The sequence below is a fragment of the Grampus griseus genome (assembly GCF_964374135.1).
Source record: "Grampus griseus genome assembly, chromosome: 1".
In the NCBI taxonomy this organism is placed as follows: Eukaryota; Metazoa; Chordata; class Mammalia; order Artiodactyla; family Delphinidae; genus Grampus; species Grampus griseus.
Window position 1 is genome coordinate 139,201,326 of NC_139017.1, and position 14,522 is coordinate 139,215,847.

A 14,522-nucleotide genomic window follows, 5' to 3' on the forward strand; every position below is an offset into this window, starting at 1 on the left:
GGACAGCTACATGTAAAAGACTGAAATTAGAACACTCCCTAACACCATACACAAAAATAAACTCAAAATGAATTAAAGACCTAAATGTAAGCCCAGACACCATCAAACTCTTAGAGGAAAACATAGGCAGAACACTCTGTGACATAAATCACAGCAAGATCCGTTTTGATCCACCTCCTAGAAAGAAAAACAAAAATAACAAATGGGACCTAATGAAAGTTAAAAGTTTTTGCACAGCAAAGGAAACTATAAACAGGACAAAAAGACAATCCTCAGAATGGGAGAAAATATTTGCAAATGAAGCAACTGACAAAGGATTAATCTCCAAAATATACAAGCAGTTCATGCTGCTCAATATCAGAAAAACAAATAACCCAATCCAAAAATGGGCAGAAGACCTAAATAGACATTTCTCCAAAGAAGATATACAGATTGCCAACAAACACATGAAAGGACGCTCAACATCACTAATCATTAGAGAAATGCAAATCAAAACTACAATTAGATATCACTTCATGCTGGTCAGAATGGCCATCATCAAAAAATCTACAAACAATAAATGCTGGAGAGGGTGTGGAGAAAAGGGAACCCTCTTGTACTGTTGGTGGGAGTGTAAATTGATACAGCCACTGTGGAGAACAGTATGGAGGTTCCTTTAAAAAACTAAAGATAGAACTACCATATGACCCAGCAATCCCACTACTGGGCACACACCCTGAGAAAACCATACTTCACAAAGAGTCATGCACCACATTGTTCACTGCAGCACTATTTACGATAGCCAGGACATGGAAGCAACCTAAGTGCCCATCGACAGATGAATGGATAAAGATATGGCACATATATACAATGGAATATTACTCAGCCATAAAAAGAAACAAAACTGAGTTATTTGCAGTGAGGTGGATGGACCTAGAGACTGTCATACAGAGTGAAGTGAGAAAGAGAAAAACAAATAACATATGCTAATACATGTATATGGAATCTAAAGAAAAAACAACAAAAATGGTTCTGAAGAACCTAGGGGCAGGACAGGAATAAAGATGGAGACGTAGAGAATGGACTTGAGGACACGGGGAGGGGAAGTATAAGGTGGGATGAAGTGAGAGAGTAGCACTGACATATATACACTACCAAATGTAAAACAGACAGCTAATGGGAAGCAGCTGCATAGCACAGGGAGATCAGCTCGGTGCTTTGTGTCCCCCCAGAGGGGTGGGATAGGGAGGGTGGGAGGGAGATGCAAGAGGGAGGAGACATGGGGATATATGTATACATAAAGCTGATTCACTTTGTTGTACAGCAGAAACTAACACACCATTGTAAAGCAATTATACTCCAATAAAGATATTAAAAAAATAACTATGAGAATTCCATGTTTAAAATAGAATTTATTGCCCTACATGCATAATCTTCTATTCTGAGCAAATTAGACAGTTATACTAATATTCTGACTCTGGTAGCTCTTTATAGTTTGGCTTTTACTGAGGGTTTTCAACTCCGAATATGAACTACATGGAATACCAGAGGACGATACAGAACCAATGAATCAGATTTAGGAGGAAACTTAAAATTCAACGTCTTAACATCTTTTTATTTGATGCAATTCAATAAACATTTACTCACTTTGAGAGAGATCCTCAGAGGGGTTAGGAGAATCAAAGTCTTAGATCTCAAGGATTTCACATAACAAACAGGATACAAAACAAGGTAGATACTCTACAACTAAACAAAAATTGGATAGGGACCCAAAAGTTACAAAGTGCTGTGGATATTCAAAGGGAGATGGTACCTAAGATTGGCCTTAATTGGAAGTTAGAATTTTCACACAGAACTAATATTCCAGGCATGAAAGAAGAAAGGATAGAGAGAAGAGATTCAAGAGTTTACAAAACATGAGAATATAACGGACTCTGTAAAAAAGTGTTCACATATCCTTTGTGGAACCAAAAGTGTGAAAAAATGAATACATAATTACCAAGAACTTCAGGAGAGAAAAAGGAGCCAATTAGTGTTGAAAGCTACAGCAGGGTTAAGAGAATAAAGATAGAAATTATCAAGAATGTATCATAATCAGGTCATTGGTGGCCTTACCTGACCTCAGTGGTGAGATCAGAAACTAAAGACATTTCAGAGTAGAAAAACAAAAGTGGCTCAATATAAAAGGCTCATCATGAAAGAGAATAATTAAGGTAAGGAGAAAAACAGAGTTTTAGAATATGGAAGACCTGAACATGTTTGATGACAGAGCGAAAGGAGTCAACAGAAAGGTAAAAATGGAAAGATTCAAACGAAAGAAGGTATACTTAATATTTGGAACAAAGTTACAGAAAGTGGTTGGAAACAAAAGCATGCAAAGAGGAAAGATGGGCCTTGGAAAGGAAAAGGGACTTTTTTCCTCTGGGAAAAAAGGATGAGCATTTCTCTGAGAAAAAAGGATGAGCATTTCTCTGAGAGAAGAGCAAGGAAGTTGAGGGATCCTGAAAAGGCTTGAAAAGAAAGTGCTTGGAAATCTTAGCACGGGCATTTGACAAGGGCAGGAAGAAAATCAGCAGGAGACAAATAGAAAGGATTCTAGCAGCAGTGAGGGCTTAGCTGGATTCAGAAACAGAAATCTGCGGAGATACAATCAGCATATTTGATGACTTTCTCCCAATAACCTCAGAAGCCCGGGACGCTAGGGGGAGAAAGCAAATTGTGGGAAAGGAAACCAAAAAATGACTTGCCTGAAATAAAATTACTCAAGTTGGCAGGGCTGAGACAAGTGCCCAGCCAGCTCTGGCTTCTAGTTCAGCACTCTCCTTTGACTATGCTGCCTTCTTTTTAAACAAAACTTTCCTAAAGATGGTTAAGTTTAAAAGTTAATTGCCAGTTTTAAAGTTTTAAAACCATGCTATTAAAGCAAGGTAATGAAATAGTTGTTCTTTGAGCACTAACACAATAAAATTAGGACTTTTTTTTACTTGAATAACGTCATCAGTTGTGAAAAGTCAGAAGGGTTCATTGCCAGACAAAACCCAGAATGTCACTTACCTGGCAGCTTCAGGAAAACCCATCTTGTACAGCGTGACAACTACTGCTCCTCCGAGGCCTAAATTATGCTGCAGAGCAACCTTTGCACCAGGAACTTGCCTTTTTCCGGCTTCCCCTCTCAGCTGCCAGCAGAGTTCAGCGCACTGAGCCAGACCTAACAAATCGAACGCAGAACAGTCAGATTCCGTTGGTTTAGAAAGCTAAAGGCAGACAAGGGCTAACGTTTAATTGTGACTTTTAACTAAACCATTTTATTCAGCCAAGACGACGTTTGCCTAAGTAAGAACTTCTCTTAAAAGCCTGGAGGGTTTTTGCAGCTAGCTATTTTTTCTCCCTAAGTAATCTCTGTATTTAGACAATATTCAGGCTTCAGAAATTCCTTGTGCTCTTTAAATTTATCCAACCTGCCATTTTTTGGCAATGTTGAAAGAGAAAACACTGAATATACCGTTCTCTGGCTGACGCAAAACAGCATAAAATAATTTAATTTTACCATTTTTAATTTATCTAAAGAATATAATCTAGGACTTGGGAGTTGACTTTCCCTAAAATATTTAGCTGGTATGGGAAATTTTCCTATTATTCTCCTCAAAAAGTTCCTAGAAAGAATGTTTTCTAGACTAGCTATTCACAGCTATTCCAAAAATAGCACTGGATTCACAAAAATAGCATTTTGTCCTCTGGATAATAAAATCAGAGATTTTTAGAGCTGGAGAGAACTAAATAATGTTGAAACCAAACCCCCCTAAAACTGAGTTCCCTTACAGAGTTTATGATTAATCTCTCTTATCCAAAACTTTATTCCCTTACTTGTCTCCTCTGACCTCAATCCCTTTCTTGTCCCCTCAATTCTGTGCTAACTGAACACTAATTAATCAGAGTCAGTTGACTAAGATTGCTGTTGTTAATAACATCGTTACTGTATTCAAATTGCTGTTGTAGATACCATCATACAAACTCAAGTTGTTTTTCCAGGCAAGATGAGCTCACAACCCCCAGAGCCATGGACCACCTGGCCAGAGAATCATAAACCAGACACATTCTGACTCCCAAAACCATGATTAAGAAATGTCACACATATACACACTACTATATATAAAATAGATAACTAATAAGAACCTACTGTATAGCACAGGGAACTCTACTCAATACTCTGTAATGACCTATATGGGAAAAGAATCTAAAGGAGTGGATATATGTATAACTGATACACTTTGCTGTACAGCAGAAACTAATACAACATTGTAAATCAACTATACTCCAATAAAAATTAATTAATAAAAAAATACACGTGTTCAATAATGAAAGAGAAATGTCACAGAAATGTCTTGAGACGATGATTAATTACAGTTTCCTTGTTCTTCCCCTTTAAAACATCCTTAACTCAAAGACCAAGATGGAGTGGATCTGAGACTTGTCTCCCACTCCCTTTCTTGGCGCCCTGCAAATAAACCCTTACTTTGCTGCAAACACCCACTATCAGAGTTTGCTTTCTGTGCCAAGCCATGGGCACAGGAGCCCTTGCTTAATTACAAAGGTAGCAATGAGAAACTGTAAAATTAAGTAATTTGTGAATGGTCACAAAGCAGGCTAATTTCAGAGTTGAGATTAGAAGCCAAGTCTCCTGATTTACATTTGTTTTTCTCCCACACCAGCTATTCAAGGATAGTTTAGTTAAGAATGTTGGATAGACTGGTTTCATCGTTCCAGAAGCAGAGCAAACTGGTCTACCTATAAAGTCTTTTCTTCCACCTACACCCCCAATCACAAGGTCTGATTCCCGAATACCTATGACAGTTTTCTGTATAACCCCAACCTTCTCAAGAAATTTAACTGCCATTTCTCCTTTCTAAGCAATGTCTACATATTTTTACAGAATATATATTTTAAATACTGTTTTAAAATAGGTAATTCTACATCTTGTAATGAATTTTTGAATTGTGAACATTTTGAATATTAAGGTCAAAGTGAATAATTCTACTAATATATCCAAACTTTGGGGCAATCAGTTTTACTTGAAATCTGCCATACAAAAAGCTTAAACATTTATGAATACATAAGACCAAAAAAAGTATTCAGACTGGTCTTATGTATATGTGGGTGGGGAAATAGGGCTAGTTCTCTTCCCCAAAGAGTAAATATACATAGTTTATAAATATTTGAGAAAAATACTCAACTTTACCTTGATCAAATAGAAAGATACTGTTTTAACCAATCACATTGGTCAGGATGTTTAAAAATGGAGGTAATCAATGCTGGGGAGACTATGGCATGACAGCCACCTTCATACAGTAAGGGTAAAAGTTCAAACTGGTACAACCTTTTTGGAAAGCAATGTAAAAAATTATTAAGAGCATTAAAAATGCCTTGAAAACCATTCTATGGAAATAATCAAGCATAGGAAAAGTCTTACACACAAAGCTATCTGTTTATCACTTTCTTAGAATAGTGAAAAACTAGATAATCTACAAGTGAAATAACTGGCGAATGGTTATATGAATTATGACCTATCCATATGACAAAGTACTATGTTCCTATTTAAAATGATGTATCCAAAACTTTTAATAGTTTAGGGAAATGTTTATGATATAATCTTAGTAAAAAATGCAAGGAACCCTTTAGATATTCATCTACCCATCCATCCAACAAATATTTACTGAATGCCTAATATGTGCTGACACTGCCCAAGGCTCAGAAGATCTAATAAATAAGATAGGCATATAAAGGTACACAGCCTACTTAAGGAATAGAAAGTTAAGTGAATGAGGCTAGAGAGTGCTCAAGACAGCCAGTGAGAGTGAGAGAGAAGGGGGTGAAAAGGGAGAGAGGGAGTTGGGGGAGGGAGGCTGGCAGAAGGGGAGAGAGTGAGGGGGAGAGAAGGAGGGAGAGAGAGAACATGAATGTACTGGAAGCACCAGATTTTGCAATAATCTCAGTCACACCATACGACTGATACTGTAGAAGATGTGGTATACTGTGTTAAATCTCTACTCATGATTTGCTAAACTCACTTGTGGCAAAAAAAGGAAGAAGGGAGGGAGGGAGGGAATAAAGATCCATGTTAACTTATTTATTCACTTTTAACAAAAGACGACAGTGAGAAAACATACTGATTATATGAGCTTTCTCGTTACCTGCTTTCAGAATAACCTGCATTTCTTGCATTTCTAGAATCTAGATTTGTGAAGGGTGGAAGTCAAAAGTTGGCCTCAGAAATCTACTTGCCAAGAAGACGCAGAAGATAGTTATGAAAGCATAAACTATATGAGCAACACATTTTAAAATTTTTGCTTCCTTGGATAACTTCTGGCACTGAATTAAAAACCATATTTTTCCTCTCCTTGGGGAAAAAAAACTATCAAACATGAACACAATATATTTATAAATTGTGGAGGGAGATAGGAATGGGCATCCTGTCAAAGTAGTATATTCAAACAGTAATGTCCTTCTTAAAGTCTCTTACGAAGGGGAAAAAACGTTTTAACCTTGTTACTTCATTTTACTACCATCTTGCTGCAAAAATTTCCTAACAAGATGTTGGTCAATCTTTTAATACAAAAATAATTAGCCTAGGACTCAGCTACATAGTTATATAGTCTGGTTGCTACTGAAAATAAGCTATTCAAATATGTATCAGGCACTCCACTAAGTACTGAAGATACAAAGAATTCACAGTGTAATATGAAGTGCTAATGAAGATAAGTACTAAGTGCTATGGAAATCCACAGAATGGAAAAACTACAGGGAATAATATCTTGAGATATTACCCGAGGTCTTTTCTTCCTCCTGCTTCCTTGAACCCATAGCTCTTCCTATACCATTAAGACAGTCAAGTACAAAAAGTCATAATTTAGCTTTAGTTTCAAATTAGACATCTAAAGACCTTAGCATAAACAGCATAAAAAAGCATGTTTTTCTATTGTTGGAGGCTGGCTTTTTGAGAAAGCAAAGATTTTTGAGCTTTAAAGGGCAAAAAGCGTTAATGGACTCAGCATCCACTGAAAAATGCACAGTTATTAAGATCAGTTTTTCCCTCCAAAAGTTATAAAATTATCAACCTAGAATGCTATCAAAAGTACAATATATTTCAAGAACAAAAGTAACAAGGATATTTTCAGACAAAATAAGCTGAAAGAATTCATCACCATACTGTAACACCCACACTATAAATGTTAAAAGGAAATCCTTTAGGCAGTAAGAAAATGATAGCAGATGGAAATATGAATTTACACAAAGGAATGAAGTGGTAACTACATTAATCTTAAATAGATAAGGTTTCTTATTGTTTAATCTCTTTAGGAGATAACTGATTATTTAAAAATAATTTCTTGTGGGGTTTAAAACATATGTAAAAGAAAAATTTACAACTACAGTATTATAAGGCCTGGACAGGAAAAATGGAAGTATACTATTGTAAGGTTCTTTTACTATTAGTGAGCTCGTATAATAACACTTGAAGATAGGCTATGATAATAAAGGTAAAATGGAGAAATAAAAAATAATCCAAAAGTAGGATGATAAAAAGAGAGAAATGGGAATAAAGGACAGCTGGGACAAAGAGAACACAAATAGCCATACTAATAATCATATCAAATATAAATAGTCTAAACACCCCAATCAAAGACAGAGACTGTCAGTGTGGAGAAAAAAAACAAGACCCAACTAAATGCTGCCAATGCACTTTAAACATAAAATCACAAATAGGTTAAAAGTAAAAAGATAGAAAAAGATATACCATGTTAGCACTAGTTAAAATCTGAAAGCTGGAGTGGCCATATTAAATCAGCCAAAGCAGATTTCAGAGCAAAGACTTGCCAGAGCAAAGAAGGCCATTTCATGAAGATAAAGAGGAAAAGATAAAACTGTCTTTATTCACAGATAATATGATTGTCTATATAGAAAACCTGATGCAGTTTTTAAACAACTACTAGGATTAATAAGTGAGTTTTAGCAAGGCTATAAGATAAATAAACAAAAATTGATTGTATTTCTACATACTAGTAATGAAAGCTTGAAACTGAAAAAATACCATTCACAATAGCATCAAAAATATGAAATACTTAGGGGTAAATCTGACAAATATTTACCCCTAAGTATTTACCCCATAATCTGACAAATATGTGCAAGACCTGTACAGTGAAAACTGTATTTCTGAAAAAAGTTAAAGACTTTTTAAAATAAATAAATGGAGACATATATTTTGTTTATGAGTCAGAAGATTCACTATTGTTTGAATCTCAATTCTCCCCCAGATAAATCTATACATTCAACATAATCCTAAAAAAAATCCCAGGAAAATTTTTTGTAGAAATCAACAATCTTATTCTAAAATTTCTATAAAAATACAAAGGAGCTAGAATAGCCAAACAACTCTAAAAAAGAAGAATTAAGTTGGGGGGCTAAGGCTACCTAATATCAAGAACAATTACAAAGGTACAGTAATCAAAACGGTATGGTACTCATGTAAAGACAGACACATAGATTAACTGGACAGAAAAGACAGACCACAAATAATGCCCACATATTTATGAACAACTGATTTTTGACAAAGGCAATGCAGTGGACAAAGTATAGATAAATAAATGGCACTCCAACAACAGGAAATCCATATGTAAAAAATGGACTCAGATCCACACTTTGTGCCATACATAAAAATTAATTCAAAATGGGTCACAGATCTAAATGTAAGGCTTAAAGTATAAAACATCTAGGAGAAAACATAGGAAAAGATCTTTGTGACTCAGGGTTAGACAAAGATGTCTTAGACAGGACTTAACCATAATTAAAAACTTCTGCTCTTTAAAAGACACTAGCAAGAGAATGAAAAGGAAAGTCACAGACTGGGATAAAATCTTTGCAAAGCATATACTTGGTAAAGAACTTGTATACAGGATACATAAAGAACTCTCAAAACTCATCGAAGAAGATATAAAGATGACAAATAAGCACATAAAAAACTGTTTAACATCATTAGCCAGTAGGAAAATGCAAATTAAAACCACAAGAAGATGCCACTACATACTGATTAGAATGGCTAAAATTTAAAAAGCTGACCATACCAAGTGCTGACGAGGATGTGGAAGAACTAGAACTCTCATACACGGCTGGTGGGAAGGCAAAATAGTATGACCACTTTGGAAATCAGTTTGACAGTTTCTTTTTTTGTTGTTTTTTTAAATTATTTATTTTGGCTGCGCCGGGTCTTAGTTGCAGCATGTGGGATCCTTTAGTTGCAGCATATGGACTTCTTAGTTGGGGCATGCATGCAGGATCTAGTTCTCTGACCAGGGATCGAACCTGGGCCCCCTGCATTGGTAGCGTGGAGTCTTACCCACTGGACCACCAGGGAAGTCCCCAGTTTGACAGTTTCTTAAAAGTTAAACCTACTTGGGCTTCCCTGGTGGCACAGTGGTTGAGAGTCTGCCTGCTGATGCAGGGGACATGGGTTCATGCCCTGGTCCGGGAAGATCCCACATGCCGCAGAGCGACCAGGCCCGTGAGCCATGGCCGCTGAACCTGCACGTCCACAGCCTGTGCTCCACAACGGGAGAGGCCACAACAGTGAGAGGCCCACATACTGCAAAAAAAAAAAAAAAGTTAAGCCTACACCTGGCATATGATCCAGTCATTCCACTCCTAAGTATTTACACAAGAGAAAATATAATCCGTGTTTATACAAATATTTACCCATGAATGTTCACAGTAGCTTTATCTGCAATAGCCAAAAACTAGAAACAACCCAAATATCCATCAACAATAAACATGATATATCCATACAGTGGAATACTACTCAGCAATAAAAAGGAATGAACTATTGATACATGCAAATATATGGACAACTCTCAGGCAGACAAAAAGAAAGATAACATACTGTAGAATAACATTTATACAAAACTCTAGAAAATGCAAATTAATCTATAGTGACAGAAAACACTCCTTTGGGATGTGGGGTAGGAAATAGTGGGAAGGAGGGATTACAAAGACGTATATATGACAAAACTTTTGGGGTTGATGGACATGTTCACTATCTTGACTATGGTGATGGTTTAACAGGTGGATATATTATGTCAAACTTATTAAATTGTACATTTTAAATATGTGCAGTTGAAGATGGCAGTGTGGGAAGATGCGGAGTTAGTGTCTCCCCACGACTAGGGCAACTGCCGGCTGCTGGTGGGGGACTCTGACGCCCAAGGAGATGGGAGGAACCCCAAAGTGAACTGGTAGGATGTAGGGGGACTGAGTGGGGAGGAGAACTGGAGGCCAGACAGGATCAGTGCCCCTGAGGCTGGGAAGATCAGGAGAGGCAGGTGGGAGGAGCCATCCAGGAGAACGAGGAGAGGAGCGGAGGGTGATTGCCCCGCCCACTGGGGCCCAGGGAGCCTGTTGAGCTCCCAGGCTGGTCCCCTGCCCTCCAAAGCCCCCTCCAGGCCGTGTGGGCCCTTGGGAGCATAGGAAGGAGGCCAGGGAGATCAAGAGAGGCAGGCGGAAGGGGTCCTCCCAGACCCAAGGAGCAGGAGAGGAGAGGAGGGCGTTTGCCCCGCCCACTCGAACCCAGGAAGCCTGTTGGGCTCCCAGCTGAGGTACCCTGCCCTCTGAGACCAGGGGTGGGGGGCACGCCTGGACCCCTTCTGTTCCTTGAGCCTAAGCCCCACGCCCCACATTCCCCAGGGCCTTTCCAGGCCTGTGGGTCCTAAGCATAGGCCCTGCCCACTACCCAAACCTCACCCTTGCTTAGGCCCCGCCCTCCAGAACCAAAGCCTTTCCCCCCTTTTTATTCTTTTCTTTTCCCTCCTCCTCTTTTTTACTATTGTGGTACTGATATACCTTCCGGTTGTTGATTCATCTATATTTTTTATTTTTATATTCTTTCTAACATACCTGTTAGTTTCCTAATCTAATTTTACTTTTTACTTTGTTATTGTTCTTTTCTTTTTTGCCACCCCACATGGCTTGCGGGATCTTGGTTCATGAACCAGGGGTCGGACCGAAGCTCCTCCAGTGGGAGCTCTGAGTCCGAACCACTGGACTAACAGAGAACCTCAGACCCCAGGGAATATTCATCAGAGTGAGATCTCATGGAGTTCCTCATCTCAGTACCAAGACCCAGCTCTACTCAACAGCCTACAAACTCCAGTGTTGGACGCCTCAGGCAAAACAACCAGTAAGACAGGAACACAATCCCACTCATTTAAATAAATTTTAAAAATGAGACGGCAAAAAAATATGTCACAGATGACTGAGCAAGGTAAAAACCTACAAGACCAAATAAATGAGGAAACAGGCACCTACCTGAAAAAGAATTCAGAGTAATGATAGTAAAGATGATCCAGAATCTCAGAAACAGAATGGAGGCACAGATTGAGAAAATACAAGAGATGTTTAACAAAGATCTAGAAGAACTAAAGAACAAACAAACAGAGATGAACAACATAATAACTGAAATGAAAAATACACTAGAAGGAATCAATAACAGAATAACTGAGGCAGAAGAATGGGTAAGTGAGCTAGAAGACAAAATGGTGGAAGTAACTGCCAAGGAGCAGAATAAAGAGAAAAGATGAAAAGAATTGAGGACAGTCTCAGAGACCTCTGGGACAACATTAAATGCACCAACATTCGAATTATAGGGGTCCCAGAAGAAGAAGAGAATAAGAAAGGGTCTGAGAAAATATTTGAAGAGATTACAGTCGAAAACTTCCCTAACATGGGAGAGGAAATGGTCACCCAAGTCCAGGAAGCACAGAGAGTCCCATACAGGATAAACCCTAGGAAAAATACACCAAGACACCTATAAATCAAACTAACAAAAATTAAATTCAAAGGAAAAATATTAAAAGCAGCAAGGGAAAAACAAAAAAATAATATACAAAGGAATCCCCATAAGGTTATCAGCTGATTTTTCAGCGGAAACTCTGCAGGCCAGAAGGGAGTGGCAGGATATACTTAAAGTGATGAAACAGAAAAACCTACAACCAAGATTACTCTACCCAGCAAGGATCTCTTTCAGATTTGATGGAGAAGTCAAAAGCTTTTCAGACAAGCAAAAGCTAAGAGAATTCAGCACCACCAAACCAGCTTTACAACAAATGCTAAAGAAACTTCTCTAGGTGGGAAATACAAGAGAAGAAAAAGACCCACAAAAACAAACCCAAAACAATTAAGAAAATGGTAATAGGAACATACATATCGATAATAACCTTGAATGTAAATGGATTAAATGCCCCAACCAAAAGACACAGACTGGCTGAATGCATACAAAAACAAGGCCCATATATATGCTGTCTACAAGAGACCCACTTCAGACCTAGGAACACATACAGACTGAAAGTGAAGGGATGGAAAAAGATATTCTATGCAAATGGAAATCAAAAGAAAGCGGGAGTAGCAATACTCATATCAGATAAAATAGACTTTAAAATAAAGAATGTTACAAGAGATAAGAAGGGACACCACATAATGATCAAAGGATCAATCCAAGAAGATATAACCATTATAAATGTTTATGCACCCAAGATAGGAGTGCCTCAATACATAAGGCAAATGCTAACAGTCATAAAAGGGGAAATCGACAGTAACACAACCATAGTAGGGGACTTTAACACCCCACTTGCACCAATGGACAGATCATCCAAACAGAAAATAAATAAGGAAACACAAGCTTTAAATGACACAATAGACCAGACAGATTTAATTGATATTTATAGAACATTCCACCCAAAAGTGGCAGAATACACTTTCTTTTAAAGTGCACCTGGAACATTCTCCAGGATAAATCACATCTTGGGTCACAAATCAATCCTCAGGAAATTTAAGAAAACTGAAATTGTATCAAGCAACTTTTCTGACCACAACACTATGAAATTGTAAATCAATTACAGGAAAAAAAACTGTAAAAAACACAAATACATGGAGGCTAAACAGTGCACTACTAAATAACCAAGAGATCACTGAAGAAATCAAAGAAGAAATAAAAAATACATAGAAACAAATGAACACAAAAACAGAACGACTCAAAACCTATGGGATGCAGCAAAAGCAGTTCTAAGAGGGAAGTTTATAGCAATTCAATCTCACCTCAGGAAACAAGAAAAATCTCAAATAAACAATCTAACCCTACACTTAAAACAACTAGAGAAAGAAGAACAAAGAAAACCCAAAGTCAAGAGAAGGAAAGAAATCATAAAGATCAGAGCAGAAATAAATGAAATAGAAACAAAGAAAGCATTAGCAAAGATCAGTAAAACTAAAAGCTGGTGCTTTTTTTGTTTATCTTTGAGAAGATAAACAAAATTGATAAACCTTAGCCAGACTCATCAAGAAAAAAAAGGAGGGGACGCAAATCAATAAAATTAGAAATGAAGAAGGAGAAATCACAACTGACACCGCAGAAATACAAGGGATTATAAGAGACTACTACAAACAACTATATGCCAATAAAATGGACAACTATGAAGAAATGGACAAATTCTTGGAAAGCTACAATTTTCTAAGACTGAACCAGGAAGAATTAGAAAATATAAACAGACCAATCACAAGTAATGAAATTGAAACCATAATTAAAAATCTTCCAACAGGGCTTCCCTGGTGGCGCAGTGGTTGAGAGTCTGCCTGCCGATGCAGGGGACACGGGTTAGTGCCCCGGTTCGGGAGGATCCCACATGCCGCAGAGCAGCTGGGCCCGTGAGCCATGGCCGCTGACCTGCGCGTCTGGAGCCGGTGCTCCGCAACAGGAGAGGCCACAGTGGTGAGAGGCCCGCATACCACAAAAAAAAAAAAATCTTCCAACAAACAAAAGTCCAGGGCCAGATGGCTTCACAGGTGAATTCTATCAAACATTTAGAGAAGAGCTAACACCGATCCTTCTCAAACTCTTCCAAAAAATTGCAGAGGGAGAAACACTCCCAAATTCGTTCTACGAAGCCACCATCACCCTGATACCAAAATCAGACAAAGATGTCACAAAGAAACAAAACTACAGGCCAATATCACTGATGAACATAGATGCAAAAATCCTGAACAAAATACTAGCAAACAGAATCCAACAGCATTCCAAAGGATCATACATCATGATCAAGTGGGATTTATTCCAGGGATGCAAGGATTCTTCAATATACACAAATCAATCAATGTGATACACCACATTAACAAATTGAAGAATAAAAACCATATGCTCATCTAAATAGATGAAGAAAAAGCTTTTGAAAAAATTCAACACCCATTTATGATAAAAACTCTCTAGAAACTGGGCATAGAGGGAAACTACCTCAACATAATAAAGGTCATATATGACAAACCCACAGCAAGCATCATACTCAATAGTGAAAAACTGAGATCTTTTCCACTAAGATCAGGAATAAGACAAGGATGTCCACTCTTGCCACTCTTGTTCAACATAGTTTTGGAAATCCTAGCCACAGCAATCAGAGAAGAAAAAGAAATAAAAGGAATACAAATTGGAAAAGAAGAAGTAAAATTGTCACTGTCTG

General features: G+C 37.7%; 1 protein-coding gene across 1 annotated transcript in view; it reads right to left on the bottom strand.

Annotated features, from left to right (window-relative positions):
• Positions 1-14,522, bottom strand: part of SCP2 (sterol carrier protein 2) — a 164,231-nt gene that overhangs the window by 52,083 nt on the left and 97,626 nt on the right. The window contains exon 12 of the mRNA XM_082665984.1: positions 3,034-3,187. Coding sequence (XP_082522110.1) covers positions 3,034-3,187 — 154 coding nt within the window. The remainder of the gene's footprint in view (positions 1-3,033; positions 3,188-14,522) is intronic.